This window comes from Pezoporus flaviventris, unplaced genomic scaffold (genome assembly GCF_033815535.1).
Source record: "Pezoporus flaviventris isolate CSIRO_AGI_PZ_B2104156 unplaced genomic scaffold, CSIRO_AGI_Pfla_v1 ptg000071l, whole genome shotgun sequence".
Lineage (NCBI taxonomy): Eukaryota > Metazoa > Chordata > Aves > Psittaciformes > Psittacidae > Pezoporus > Pezoporus flaviventris.
In genome coordinates, this window is record NW_026892619.1 from 946,032 (window position 1) to 960,599 (window position 14,568).

The 14,568-nt window shown below is 56.3% G+C and overlaps 2 protein-coding genes across 2 annotated transcripts; both read right to left on the reverse strand.

Annotated features, from left to right (window-relative positions):
* Nucleotides 1–3,701: 3,701 nt before the first annotated feature.
* Nucleotides 3,702–6,687, reverse strand: LOC133279133 (homeobox protein Nkx-3.1-like). Its single transcript, XM_061472559.1, has 3 exons — nt 6,637–6,687; nt 6,031–6,343; nt 3,702–4,218 (listed from the first exon to the last, which is right to left on the reverse strand). The coding sequence occupies exons 1-3, from the start codon at nt 6,685–6,687 to the stop codon at nt 3,830–3,832; spliced, it is 753 nt and encodes a 250-aa protein (XP_061328543.1). The 3' UTR covers nt 3,702–3,829.
* Nucleotides 6,688–7,485: 798 nt separating this feature from the next.
* Nucleotides 7,486–9,636, reverse strand: NKX2-6 (NK2 homeobox 6). Its single transcript, XM_061472566.1, has 2 exons — nt 9,424–9,636; nt 7,486–8,205 (listed from the first exon to the last, which is right to left on the reverse strand). The coding sequence occupies exons 1-2, from the start codon at nt 9,530–9,532 to the stop codon at nt 7,616–7,618; spliced, it is 699 nt and encodes a 232-aa protein (XP_061328550.1). The 5' UTR covers nt 9,533–9,636; the 3' UTR covers nt 7,486–7,615.
* Between the last annotated feature and the right edge of the window lie 4,932 nt (nt 9,637–14,568).

Genomic DNA, 14,568 nt, shown 5'->3' on the forward strand with positions numbered 1-14,568 from the left:
CCCAGTGGCTCAAAATGGGGTTTGGGACTCCCTGTCATCGGATGGCCTTGCCACAGAGGCTCTACCTGGGTTAGAAGGGGATAAAGCATTTCTGTGGGTAAGAGCATCTACTATAAGAATAGTAAATACTGGAAGTCCTCAAGGGTTTTAAGAGCTCCAAACCCTTGTGCTTTATGGCTTAGTTTGCCTCTTTCCTTGGGAAGCATCCGCGCATCCCCAAAGGTGCATCCCAGTGCTCATTGCCGAAAGGTTTTCTGTGTCTCCCTCCAAAGCATCTTTGTACTGATACCAAAACCAGGGGAACCACCAGCCTAATGCAGTGTCCTTGCATTTTCCATCCCCTATTTAGCTCTGTGTAGCAATCTTGTTCCCACTGCTCTGCTTTGCAAATGTTGTGTAGGTCAAGTTGAAGATTTCTCTTGGCCCGAGTCCTGCGAGCCCGTGCCAAGTATGTGGTTTATTGCATGCAAATGTTAGTCAACAGTTACATTGTCCAAAGGAAGCCTTTTTTCTTTCTTTCTTGCCTTTTTTTTTTTCCCCTAGCTTGAAATAAATGAGTTGGCACAAAGCAGTGTAAATGTTATGTCAGCATTAGAAGCTGTTTAATCTTGATGGATGCGTTAGCGGCGGAGCGTGACATTAATTGACAGACATTAAATGATGCTTTCTGTTTCCAGTTGTGTACAAACAGGAGTTCTCCTTTGTTAAGGCTCATTAAAACTCCAAGTCCCCATAGTTAAGGGGGGGATTTTTCTTTCCTTTATGAATCAAGGGGCTATTTATCAGCGGGAAAGCCTCCCATGTCATTCCCGCTGTGATTAATGCTGTAACACCCTCCGATGCCTTGGTTATCCAAATGGCACAGCCCTTCCTTTTTGTCCTCGTGCTTTGTGCTTGGACAAGAAAAGGAAAAACCGACTGGAAGTCCATCTTCTGCCCATAAAGAAACCACTTGGGGGTTGTAGAGAGAAGGAGAGGAGGGAGGGCAGGGCGTGCTGCGGGGGGGGACGCAGCCAAGATGTTTCTCCATGGCAGAGGCTGCAAAGGAGCCGGAGCTGCTGCCAGCATCCCTGCCTCCAACCAGCACCAACGTCTGAGCCAGAACCTGCTCATTTTGCCATCTTAATGCTTGCTTTGGCTTCGATTTATTCCCTTTTAAAGCTGTTGAAGCTGGGGGCAATGGTAGTTACTGCACTTTGCTTTCCATTCGGGAAAAGCTGCTGCTGCCAACAGCAGAAGGGAGGGAGTGTGTGCCCAAGGTTGGTCCCTCTCCACCCCTGTACGAGGGGAAACGTTCACACCGACAGCTCCCAGGGTGGATCCTTCTCCTTATGGAGCCCAGCACTGCCCCGATTGTGCTGATGGGGTTGCAGGAGGGGAAGGCAGGGGCAGAAATAAAACCTGGGAGCAGTGCTCGCGGTGCAAAACTCCGGAGGCCGCTGGGATTAGGCTTAAACTGTGGGATTAGGGGTAATTTGGGGGTGATAAGTAAGATACTTCACTATATAAGCTCTTGCTTTTGGGAAGTAGTCACCTGTTTTGTGTTCATCAGATGGTAAATGGGATTAGAGGATGATCAGACACTATGCTTGGCTGCATGGGTGATGGAGTAGCTAGAAACAGCGATGATGATTTCCCACCTTGTGAGCTCGGGACAATTCACTGCACAAAACTCACTTGGGTGCAGCACCTGCAGGAGCTGTTCATAGGAGAAGCTGACGGGACACCCATGGCCAGAAACAGGCTCAAAAGAACCCCCAAACCCAGGGCAAAAACCCCACAGAGGCAGCTGGTTTTTAGTAAAGACTCCGAGCTCTTTATTCCAAAGGACAACACAAATCAGATGAAATAGTATCAAAAAACAGGTACAAAAATAGCAACTATTTGCACTGGCCTTGCTTTGTGCCAGGGGTTAACCATGAGCAGCTGGGTGTCGAAGCAGCAGGAAGGGCATTTATTAGTTACAAACCATCAGTGGGGAGAAAAGAAGCAGCTACACCCCATCTTCCCAAAGAAGCAGCCAAGATGTTCAGTTTAGAGCTAATTTTCAGTTTAGATCTGATCTTCCCAGCCCAATTCAGTCCTTCCCAATGTTATGTGCCCATCCCTGCTGCTCTTCTGCTGCCTGTGCAAAGGATGCGCCGGGACCCCTATTCAGGGGCAGCTCCGGGATGCTCAGAGCTGCTAATCCAGTGCATTTGGTGCACGATCAGTGTCTCTGCATTGATTTAAGCAGCATCCTGAGGTTTGGCAGGGCCTTTTCCCCCTGGAGAGGAATCCGTGCCCTGCTGGGGCTTGGCTTTGAGGCCAGAAGGGCTTTATTTTGCTGTTCCAAGCAGTGGATAAGCAAAGTGCAAAGTGGATAAGCAGCAGGGCTGGGTTTGAAACACATCGCAACAGTGCAGGGGAGACGTCTGCCTCGAGCACCAGGGCCACGCAGCATCTGAGAGCAGGAGCTGGAAGGGAAATGATATCTCCAGATATTAAGGGTTTCTTTCAGGCTATTAGAAAGCAACTGGTTGTCCTCCAAAGCCAGCAAGGGCTTTGATAGCAAGAGCACATGAGTATCTACTGCAAAGGGCTTCAGTTTGCGCGTTCTGCACTCCCTGTCCTCCCTCGTCCGCATCCCCCAGCAGCTTCATCTTTGCGAGCTTGCACCATTCGAGTCGATTGGCAAGGCAAAAGCTCAGCTTCCAAATAATCTGCTTTAAAGGGACAGATCTAAGCGGGATCTGGTTTAATTCCCTATTTCCCTGCTGCAGGAGGGAGTTGGACCAAGGTGATTCTGAATTCTCTGTCAGAACAGGCACCACAGGGACTTTTCTGGTGCTCCACAGGGAAGAAACCTCTACTTCTGTTTTATCCCAGGGTATTCTACGTGTTCCAGCAGAGCTTTGCTGAGCGACACGAGTGAGAAAAAGCAGTTGCTGTGTTCCTTCTCTTGGAAACCTCATTTATTTTTACACTTTCTCCCATGGATTTAGTGACAGCTCAAGTTTTAAGTATGATTAGGTGCAAAAAAAACCCAGTCTTTGCTCTTCTACCAGTGCAAATGATTGTCTCACTAAGAAACCACTTGTAAAGGTCTCATCCTCTTCTTGTCCCCATGTCCTGATGTGGGGTTCAGGCTGATTTCAGTGGCAAACAGGGAGTTTGCTGCTTTGGAAGCTGATGGGAGCGTCGAGCTCTTGGAGCCGTTGCTATTCTAAACAGCTCATATGGGAATGTTCAAACAGCAGCAACACCCGGATATGCAAAGCTCATCTGTCACTGCGCTATTGTCCGCGTTCCCGAGGGGCTGGTTTGGCTTCTCAAGGCACCGGCAGCAGCAGTTGGCATCTCAGCATCCAGGGGCAGAGGGATGGGGTTGGTTGGGGTGAGCTGGGGCCATCGGCTCTTCAGGCTCCTGTCCCTCATAGCGGAAAGGGGTTTAGTTCACCCCAAAAGCCACCTGAGTTACTGGGTGCTGCCTGACAGCATGTGGGAGTATTGGGGGGGGGTCTAAGTCCCTTCTGGGACCATGAACCGTGATGCTATCAATGGCAGAGATGCCATCCCTTTCTCCCCCCACCCCGAAAAGCCTGCAGTGTTTTACAGCTGCAGTTCTACCTCGTAACAGTGCTATCAAATGAGCTGAATTAAAAGTTTGAGGGGGGATTTTGGGGCTCTGTTTGGGTTCTTTTCTGTTAGCAACAAGAGAGGCTTGTGCGGCACCTAGATGCTGATCATTGCTGTGCGCAGGGTCTCGATTAACGCTAGAAAAAGCAAGGCAGGATTAAGACCCCCACCCACAGAGGACGAAAGGCTGCTTTCTGCTCGCAAGCAGCTGCTACCAGCCAGGGCTCCAGGCGCTCAGGTAGTAGAGGCAGGGCAGGGGGTGCCATCCGCCCCGCAGCGCCAGCAGGGATACTCCATGGAGCTCGGTGGCTTTCGGCGTGCCCAGCCTGGGGATGCCGGAGGCCACCTCTTTCCGCTTGGTTTTGTACCTCCTGTTCTGGAACCAGATCTTCACCTGGGTCTCGGTGAGCTGCAGGGCCCGGGCCAGGCGGGCTCGCTCGGGGGCAGACAGGTACCGCTGGTGCCTGAATTCCTTCTCCAGTTCGAGGACTTGGCTGTGGGAAAAGGCTGCCCGCGAGCGCTTCGCCTGCCTGGGGGGACACGGGGCCATGGGCTGCAGTGGGGGGGCACAGGCTGACGGGTAGGGCTCCGCTGGGCTGTCTGTGGGAGGAAAGAGATGGGAATGAGCCGCTTGGAAAGAGCCCCAGTCACTTGATGTTCCCCTTGCAGAGGGCGAAATAGCGATGGGTGTCCCTGGAGAGACGCTTCGGACAAGGGGAATGGCTTTAACCTGCCCGAGGGGAGACTGAGATGAGCTCTTAGGCAGAAGCTCTTCCCTGTGAGGGTGCTGAGGTGCTGGCACAGGGTGCCCAGAGGAGCTGTGGCTGCCCCATCCCTGCCATTCAATAGGAATATACATTCAAGGGACTCAAATGGGCTAAAGGGCTGGTTTGCAGTGGTGGAGGGGGTCTGCCTGGGTGCTATCATTATGTACAGCATGGCATCAACAGCTCTGGAGGATTTCATTGCAGAATTCATCCTATGAAGGCACTTGTTTGAAATCTCCCCTTGCGCCTATGGGAAAATCCTGACTCCCCAAAGAGAACAAGTTTCTGTCCTCAGGTTACAAAGGAGAGCCCAGAAATGGGAAATCAGTGCAGCTTAGGGCAGGCTGCAGCGAGGAAGCACTGGAAATAAATCCCTCCCTGTTTGCTTTCATGGTTCCAAGGCAATGGCGAGAAATTTTGGGACAGAAATTAAACCTTCAGGCCTGGGTTTACACACATCACTGCAGCCCCAAAGCAGCATCTCAGTGTTTGCCTTGCTTCTCACAGCACCTGAGGCACAAAGGTGCTGCTCTCCCTGGGAAGCATCCCATAGGAGTGTTAAACCTCAAATCTATTCATGCAGTGAGGTCCTTTCTGTGTAACCCCACCTTGGGACGGGAATGGGCCAGCTGGGGTTTTTCCCTTTAGTTCTTTCTTGGTCTATTTCCTGAAGACGAGAGCGCAGTGCTCAGGATGGGAACACGGGATGCTCGACTCCCGGCTGGCGTAAATCACAGCTGCCCCACAGATCCCTGTGGCTGCCCTGACTGACACCAGCAGCTTTCTGGGAGATCTGGTGCAGCTCCCGATGGATTTCATTAGCCCCAGCCTGGTGGCTGCTTCCGAGCTTGCTTTCATGTAGAAACCCCTTCTCCCAGCTCTGAAACTTAAAGCCAGCCTTCCCCTGGCAAGGGTTGGTGCAGCAAGCGAGAGCCAGTCACTACAGAGCTCAAAGCTGAGCTGGTGCAGCTCAGCCCAAGGGCTGCTTGGGCAAGGCAAGGCCAAGTCCCCTCCTGCAGCCCCAGCTGTGCTCATGCTGCTGCAGCACAAGGGGCAACAGGCACAGAGGTTTGCTCCCGAGTATGGTTTTCAGTGGGAGGCTTCGGCAGGGAAACGTTATTCCTGCAAGGAATTTGGGAGTTACATGCTAGAAGGGGATGCTGTGGCAAGGGGAGCAGGTTACTGTTAGTAAACCAGGTATGGGGGTACAGGCTGTGAAACCAGGGCTTCAAACGGCACAAATTCAACACAGGGACATTCAAAGGACCAGAGGCACCGGTGAGCTCAGCTGTGGGGGCATCAAGGATGGGCACAAGCTGCCTTTGCTGGGCATGTTCCACATAGAAGGGAACTTTATTTCCCGAGAAATCACAGAAATGCATTAATTGGGTTTCATTTGAAGTGGCATTTTAGGCAGATTCAGTCCTTTGAGCTATTTGAAGCGCCCCATGAGAGGTTTGCTATTACACTGCCGCTATTCCTCCTCCTTTCCCACCCCTAGAGCGCAGATACTCATGGTATTTAAAGCACAACTCATTTGGCTCCAGCAGCCGGGTCTGGATCCTGCCCCTTGCAGAGGGTTCTCCTTGACCCAACCATAACCACTGCGGATCCCTTCCCCAGCCAGGAGCTTCCACTTCCTTACCTTGGGCTGCCTCTTGGGGTGTCCCTCGGGCTTGGGATGCTCCTGTGGGATAAGGGCTCCCGGCGGGGTGCCCTGGGGCAGAGCTGCCCTTGCTCCCCTCCACTGCCGCTGCCCCTGGCTCCCGGTCCTGGCTGCCGAATCCTCTGCTCTTGCCCCTCTCCGGCTGCGCTCCCTGTTCCTCCCCATCCCAGAGGATGTCTTGGATGAGGAAGGACGTCCGGGGCCTGGAGGCGATGGGCACCGTGTGCGGGGCTGCTGCCGGGGTGCAGCTCATCCCTGCCGGGGCGCTGCTGCTGCTGCTGCCTCCTGCTCTCTGCCTCCAGCCCGGCGCTCCTGCTCCTGCTCCTGCTCCTGCTCCTGCTCCTGCTCCTGCTCCTGCTCCTGCTCCTGCTCCTGCTCCTGCTCCTGCTCCTGCTCCTGCTCCTGCTCCTGCTCCTGCTCCTGCTCCTGCTCCTGCTCCTGCTCCTGCTCCTCTCCCTGCCCAGCGCCTCCCGGCCTTCCCAGCCTCCCGGCTCCGCATTTGTAGGGCAGGCAGCCAAACCTCCGGGGCCTGATTGGAGATCCCTGGCAGGAGTCTACGCCCTTCCCTGGTGTCTTGGCTCCCACCGGCTCCCCAGCTGCTTGCTTCTCCCCCTTGCTCAGGACACCCTTCCCCATGGATCCATGGGGTCACAGCCAAACCTCAGCCTCCTCCTTTGCCCCCCTGAGCTTTTATGGTGGATGATGCTTAAGTGAGTTCATCCTTTTGGGGGTCAAAATGCTTCCAAGGTGGGGTTTGGGTGAGAGGAGGGGGGGAGCAGCGTTGCTGCCTTGGAGGGATGCTCACCTGCAATGGATGCAGAGGAGGCTGCAAAGATGCTGAGAGAGATGGGCTTGTTCAGCTGGCAGTGTTCAAGGCCAGGTTGGATGGGCCTTGGAGCAAGCTGCTCTAGTGGAAGGTGTCCCTGCCCGTGGCAGGTATTGGAGCTGGATGAGATCCCTTCAACCCAAACCAGGCTGGGATTCTCTGCTGCAGGCCAGGCTTGGACCACAAGGTGATTACCTTTCTGGTTTAATTACTGGTATTGATTAATTTGGGGGTTGTGTGGTTGGTTTTGCTTTGGATCAGGTTTTGCTGCAAAGCGACTGAAAGCATTTCACCGTTCGGGGGTTTTATTTGCAAATAATGATAGTAAAGACCAAAATAACCACCAAAGATATCAGGAAATATCGATCAAAACCGCATCTCAGAAGATCAGAGGAGCTCCAAGCGTTCAATAGTGTCCATAGAACAGTGATGTGCACAGACCCTGTATTCCAGCTGTCCTTAGGAAGCAATCCAGTGTTCATGTCCTGTGCTGGCAGCCTGGAGGAGCAGATCCCCTGGCAGCGGGAAGGACCAGACTCCAAAGCACTGAATAAATAAACACCTTGAGTCCCTGGGTCCCCCCTCTCCTGCCCTGCCTTTGCAGACACGGGATGGATGTCCTGGGGTCATCCCCCCATCCGGGGGGTCAGACACCTCTGGATCCGGCTCCCATCCCGAGGCAGGCTGGGCTCCGGAGTGCAGTGGGGTTTTCCTCGGTGCTTCCCATTCAGCCCTCACCTACCAAGCCCTGATTCCCGCTTGCCCCGTGGCTTGCAAGCACAGGGGCTGGTGCTGAGCTGCGCTGGCCATGCCCAAGCTCCCGTTCACAGTGTGGCTGCTGGGGGTGGCACTGGGGGGCACCGCTGCGTAGCCCCCCCCGTAGCTACCACCATAGGGGCTGCTGCTATAGGCACTGTAGTAGGAGCTGTAGGAGTAAGGGCCGGTGCTGTACGGGGCCGGGTAAGGCTGGGACCCCCCAAGGCAGGGTTTGCCATCCCTGACCAGCACCACGGGCACTGCCACCCTGCGGGCAGGCAGCGGGTGGGCAGCCAGCTCCAGGGACTTATCCTGCCTTTGCCTTTTGCACTTGTACCTGCGGTTCTGGAACCAGATCTTCACCTGGGTGGAGGTGAGCTTGAGCGCGCGGGCCAGATGCTCCCTCTCGGGAGCGGAGAGGTATTTGTGGTGCTTGAATTGGCGCTCCAGCTCCGAGACCTGCGCCTGCGAGAACAGAACCCGGGGCTTCCTCCGCTGCCGCTGCTTGGGGTGCTGGCCGGGGTCACCTCTCTGCTCCCCTGCCTCCAGAGGGGCGGCGAGCAAGCGTTGTCCTGCAGCAAGGAAAACCCAAGGTGAGAGCCGAGCCTGGATCTGCGCCCAGAGAGTGTTTCCGAAGGAGGGATTGAGCCGGGAGTGGGGCCCGTGGGAATCAGATGAAGTAGGGCTGCGAGTTGACAAGTTTCATATCAGCTTTCCTGTGGTATTTAATGGGAATTCACAACAATTCTCCCCCTTTTGGGGATGGAGTTAGGCTGTTACATGGATTTTGGATAATGCCGCCTTTCGGTCCTTCCTAACCATGCTTGCTGTGGCAGCCCCAGCCTGGAGGAGCACAGGGAAAGGGGGTTACCCGCAGGTTTGAGTACTCCAAAAGGCAGATCCCCTTCCCACCATCCTGCTTCGGAGCAGTGGGAGTCAGATCTCCGGCAGGATTTACCTGCAGCACCAAAGGAAAGGAGAATCCCGAATGGAAGCAAACCCCGAAAAAGGAAAAGGGCTGGGAACCCGAAAAATGAAAAGGGCTGGGAATGAAGGAGGGGAAAATATCAGACCTGAGCAAAGATGTTAAGGAGTTATTTGGGTCTGTTTTAACCTGCTGAGGTTTGTGTTGCAGGTGAGGCAACCACGGACGGGTCCTGCATATCCTGCTTGGGATGCGCTCGGTCCCCGGCAGCCACAGTAGGGGCCAGGGGCTGTGGGGGGGGACGGGACACTGCAGGAAACCGGGGTGCTGGAGGGCAGGTATGGACCCGGTCCGATCCCCTGCCGGCGGCCGCATCCCCTCATTGTCCCTTGGGGCGTTGGTTCCCGTCCCCAGCGAGGACAGTGCTGGAGCGTGGATACGGGGTGGCTGTGACTTCGGAAACGGTGGCGATTTGGGGTTTTCGGCAGAATCCCCCCCCCCCATCCATCTTTCCCCCCGCCGGCGGCCGTTTCGTTTCCCCGAGGGCGCACGGGGCGGGATGCGCGGGATGCTTGCCGGGCTGCCGGAAAACGCCCCAAACAACCCCCAAAACCCCTAAACCCTGGGGGAAAATGGGGGAAAAGAGAAAAAAAATGGAGCAAAGAGAAAAAGAGAGGGGGGGAAAGGAGGAAACTCCCCACGGCCCGTGGCGAGGAGCCCCGGCTCCAGCGGGACCGTGCCTGCAGGGTGCGAAGATGCAACGGCCGGCTGCGCTGCCCTCGCTTTTCCACCCCGGGGAAACGAAAGCGGCTCCATAGGGCAGCCCCCGGCCCCGGTTCCCCCCCCGGCCCCACCGGTCACTTACGCGGCGGCTCTTCCTCCCCGCCGGGGCTGCGGGGGGCGAGGGCCGCCCCGGCCGTGTCCGTGCGCTCCAGGTTGAGGATGTCCTTCACCGAGAAGGGGGTGGGCAGCATCCCCGCGCCCGGCGGGGGCCCGGCGGGGCCGTCCGTCTGCGCTCCGGGCTCCGCTGCCCGGCTCTGACCCTCCTGTAGCCGCCGGGCCAAGCGCCACCCCTGGCCCCTCCGTCGGGGGGGTGTCCCCATGCGCTGCCCCCCCTGCAGCTCCCGCAGACGGAGCCAGACCCTCTCGATGCTCCTGAAGCAAGGGGGCAGCGAGAAGCGGGGGGGATTTGGGCTAAACAGCAATAAAGCAAATCAGGTCGATTTTAGCTCCATTAAGGTCACATTAGCGAGCGGCTTCGGGAGATAAGGGCTGATAAGGGGAGAAGACCACCAAGATCCTGCAGGCCAGGGAGAGGGGGGGATGCTGTGGGAGCCACCACTTCATCTCTCCCAGTGCTGCCTCGGGCAGTAGCAGAGCCCCAGCAGGGCATGGAGTGGGGTTAGGGCCCCCCAAATGGGTTTGGGGAGCAGGGTGGACCCCTCCAGCTGTGGGGTGATGCTGGGTCTTATCGGAGCCCAGTGAGCGGCTACGTCAATTAAAATTCCTGGTGCTGGTGTTTGCTGATAGCCCTGACAGGGCCGAGCTGGCTTTTTGTCTGGGTTCAGTTGGTATCTCCTGCAGCACCGAAACAGCCAAACTGGGCTGTGAGCGGAGGCTGAATAAATAAACCAGGCGAGGAAGAGAGGGGCTGGGACAGGAGGGGGAATGAATACAGTGGCTTGGGGAGAGAAGTGCTCACAGGTCGGTCCTCATTGCTGGGTAATGCACAAGCGCCTTCCCAGCCCCTCTCTGTGGTTTTAGCTCTGCTCCTGCCCATGGAACATCCCTGCACACGGTGCCTGTATCTCCAGTGGAAATTAGGAATTAGGACGGATGCATCATAGGAGTTCCCGTTCCCCGGGAGCAATGTGTGTAGGTGCGGCACAGCCCCCCTTTAGCGTCTGCTAAATCCCTTTGGCAGGGATAAAGCCCAGATCCTGCTCAAGTGGTTTCCTTCAGGCTTCCCCCCTGGAGAGCCCTTGCTCTGCTCTGGGATGGCTTCAAGTTGTGCTGCTCCTTGCTGCAGGCCTGATCCTGCCCTCTTTACCCTTGGTAGGTAAAGGATGCTGAAAGGATACCTGGAGTATCCTTAGTTTTGCCTTTTGGGGGGCCCTTCCTTCCCAGACCCCCCATTTCTAATCCCATACAGGAACAACACTGCTGCAGCTCACTTCAACCAGCCCAAGCCCCTTGGGCAGGAGCCTCCATGGTGGCTCTGTGCTCCCCGCAGCCCTTTGCCATGGTCCCTATGGACCAGGTTAGATCCTGCAGACCCATTCTCCAAGTCCAAGCCTGCGCCCTGTTCCCAAAGCCCCTTCCCAGTCCCCAGCTGGATTCATGGCCAGGTTTAAAGGACTTGTTTGAGCCTCAAACCACCAAAAGGCGAGAGCAAACAGACAGTAACATTACACCTTGGCTTGTTGATGGCGGGAGGCAGCCGGCGCCAAGGTAAAATGCTTGGCTGGGATCGAGACGGGCAGGAAGGGATTGGGGTAAGTAGCTTTATCCTCCCCTAATGACTCCGAGTGGCTGAGATTAATGGAGAGGCTGGAGTTTGGCTTTCAGGACCTGCGGAGAGATGAGCGCTGGGTGGGTTGAGTCAGGGGAGAGTGAAGGGAAACGGAGCTTAAGTCGGCAGTGGGGCAGGATTAGTGCCCCCCATCTCTGCGTCCCCATGGGTCGCATCCAGCCCTCCCTTCCTTGGGTGAGGTTTGTCACTCATGGCTGCAGGGGCTCCCCTGCCCAGACCTGCTGCCAAGCTCACCCGGCCCCATCCCTGCTCCCTGCCCCATGCCAGGGAGCTTCCCCACTGCCTTCCCAATGCCGCAGATATCGGCATCCAAAGGGCCTCAGGCGCTTCCCTTGGTGCCAGGGATGGAGCAGAGCTCTCAGCCACAGCATTTTGGCAGCGAGAGGCCCCTGGGGGATTTCTGGGAAGAAGCCTGAGAGGATCCATCATAAATCATCGGCTTCTTTTGTATTGGGCCGTTGATGTTATTACCGCTCCCCAGGGACATTACTCCTCTCTTTAACTGGGTTAGGTGAAACCAGGAGAAAGCTGCCTCCAGCCACCGCCGGGTGTTTAAACGGGAGGATTTCTATGGCAGCAGCACAACTGCAGCTCCCAAAGTGTCTGGTTTCTGGCAGCTATCGCTGGGATGCATCAGGATCCCAACGCGATGTCGGATGAGCATCCGAAACCCGGGAAACCCGACGCTGCCTGCCCGGAGGTGTTGTTTTGAAAGTGCTCAGGGTGAGGGAATAATGGGAATATTGACTCACGGGGAGGAAGGGAATAACGAAGGAGGTGGATGCATGGGGGTTGCAAGCACAGAGCGTGTGTCGAGGCATCTCTAAGGAGTTTGTGAATGCTTTGAAACTCAACCTGAAAGGGGTTTTGAGAGCCTCTTCTTCTTCCCAGCTACTTTCTGCCCTTTCCCATCAGTGAAATGAAACGAGAAGCAGGGAGAATGGAAGTGATGGCAGCGGATGGGCTGAGGGAAAGCAGATTCCCTCCGGAGGCTTTCTAATAAACACCACTGGGAAAGAAGCACATAAAAATGCGCTGCTTTCCCCAGTCCCCGGGTAAAAATAACCCTGACGCTTTAACAAGTTTTCACAGGGAAGCTCTTGCTGCTCTGGACGAAGGCCACATCGCGCTGTGCTGGCAGAGGCAGGCACTGGGTGCGGGCAGGGCTGAAGGACATCTTGATGGGACCACTCGCAGCTGAAACTGGGGCAGGCTGTGACCTCCTGCCTTCTGCGCATCTCCCTTTAGCCTCCACTTTAACCAGTTCCTGCCCTTTTGAGACGAGCAGGGTTCGATGGACCTGCTGGAGGGAGGCCATGGGGATGCTGCGAGGGCTGGAGCAGCTCTGCTCTGCAGCCAGGCTCAGAGAGCTGGGCTGGGGCAGCCTGGAGAAGAGAAGGCTCCTGAAGGGGAGACCTGAGAGCAGCTCCAGTGCCTGAAGGGGCTGCAGGAAACCTGGAGAGGGGCTTTGGGATGTAAGGAATATAGGGACAGGCCAAGGGGAATGGCTTTAACCTGCCAGAGGGGAGACTGAGATGAGCTCTTAGGCGCGGTTGGAACTGGATGAGATTTAAGGTCCCATCTCCTGGTGGGAGAGGTTTCGGGATGGATTTATCCCAACCCCTGTGGCAGGGCCCTTGCTCAAATGACGAGGCAGCAGTGCCCTCTGCTTGGACACTGGAGATGTGCAGCTTCCCCGAGCCAGAGCCGAGCACTAACAGGGGTAGGGAATGACCCACCCGCAGTTAGAGAGGAGCGGGTCAGTGCTGGGGACGGGCGGGAGCTGCCGAGGTTCGGGGTTTGCTGTGTCACGCTGGGGAGACAAAAATAGCGGCGGGTGCGAAAGGGCTTTCGCCGGCTTTTGAGCCGAGGAGCTATTTTTAAAGGGGATTATTCTGGCGAAGCATCATGCATAATTCAGAGCTCCCCAGGGGGAGCAAAGCCGAGCTCCCGGCATCGCATCCCTGCTACGTGGCTGTCACTTGTAAGGAGGCAGCTGGAGGGAGCATCCTGCATCGAGCTGCCGGGGCTGCCGGCTCCTTCCCCCGTGGTTTTCCATGGGGAAGTGCGTGGTCCGCAGGGTCGCAGCAGGCTGACGTGTCCCTGCATCTCTGTGTGTTATGGCATTGGTGTGCAAGGCTCTGCTGGGTGATGGGCTCTTCAGCAGGGAGTGTGGTGACAGGACAAGGGGGAATGGGTTCAAACTGGAACGGGGGAGACTTAGGCTGCATATAAGGAAGAAGTTCTTCATTGTGAGGGTGCTGAGGCGCTGGCACAGGGTGCCCAGAGAAGCTGTGGCTGCCCCATCCCTGGCAGTGCTCAAGGCCAGGTTGGACACAGGGGCTTGGAGCAAGCTGCTCCAGTGGAAGGGGTCCCTGCCCGTGGCAGGGATTGGAATGGATGAGCTTTAAGGTCCCTTCCAACCCGAACCAGGCTGGGGTTTTATGATGGCCGTGGCCTGTGGCAGTGTCTGGGCTGAAGAGCACCAGCAGTCTCCCCATGGAGGGTCTGCAGCCTCTGAGCTGCCTCTTCCCAGCGCTTGGACTTGGCAGTGTTGGATTTACGGCTGTCCGTGATGGTCCCAAAGGTCTTTTCCAATCTAAACGATTCTATACCCGGACATTCTGCACCACAGAACCAAACCTGGGCGCTGCCGGAGGGGTGAGGATGGGCGCAGGGAAGCACAGTGGGTGCTGGGTGTTTTGGGGCCGTGGAGCCAGCAGCCTTTGGTCAGCAGGTGGCACAAGAGCCGCGGCTGAGCTCCTTGGGCAGGGAGCGGAGAAAGAAAGGCGAAAGCAGAGAGCATCCCCCTGCAGTGTGCTGAACGAGGGTAGAGCGGGGAGCACGGAGCCCTTCAGCACCCTCCGCAGCACGCAGGGGGTCTACAGGGCTGTTTCCTTTCCTACCAGCAGCTTCGGAGCATCCCAAACTCCTCCTCGGGCTTCCCGCAGCTGTATCCTCTTCCCCAGGCGGCAGGATGGGCTATTCAGGAGGGAGCCGGGGGGTTATTTAGCCCGAGGAGCAGGGCACTGAGGGGCTTTTGGTGGCAATGAAACCCAAACTGACTGTGGTCATTGCAAGGGGGTTGAAGGAGGTGACCTTTGAAGGTCCCTCCCGACCTAAACTGTTCTGTTTTTCTATGGCAAGGGAAATAGGGATGAGCTGGGATGGAAAATGTATGGTGCGTTTGGGATGCAGATGATCCTTGGGAAGGGGGAATTGGGCCTGTGCCTCTGTGATGCTCACTGTGCATCGCAGGGATGCGCCCTCCTGCCTTCCAGTGGTGCAAAGTGGGGTGTCAAATCCTGCCCCCCCACCTCACTCCCCAAACCTCAGCATCCTCCCTTGGAACCCAGGGGTTCCTCCTCCTGCTGTGCCCCCATCGCTGCCCCGTGCTTTGCAAACATCAAGTGCTGCACAAGTGTTCTTTATTATTGGTTTTGACAGGCTGGGTTAAGTGGGTGGATGGGGCCTGGC

Excerpts from the sequence above, each read along its gene's own strand:
- LOC133279133 (XM_061472559.1), bottom strand. The coding sequence starts at position 6,687 with ATGGGGAAGGGTGTCCTGAGCAAGGGGGAGAAGCAAGCAGCTGGGGAG. Across the intron at positions 6,344-6,636 it reads AGCAAGCAGCTGGGGAGCCG|AGAGCAGGAGGCAGCAGCAG; the intron begins GTGGGAGCCAAG and ends GGCTGGAGGCAG. Across the intron at positions 4,219-6,030 it reads ACCCCAAGAGGCAGCCCAAG|ACAGCCCAGCGGAGCCCTAC; the intron begins GTAAGGAAGTGG and ends TTCCTCCCACAG.
- NKX2-6 (XM_061472566.1), bottom strand. The coding sequence starts at position 9,532 with ATGCTGCCCACCCCCTTCTCGGTGAAGGACATCCTCAACCTGGAGCGC. Across the intron at positions 8,206-9,423 it reads CGGGGAGGAAGAGCCGCCGC|GACAACGCTTGCTCGCCGCC; the intron begins GTAAGTGACCGG and ends TCCTTGCTGCAG.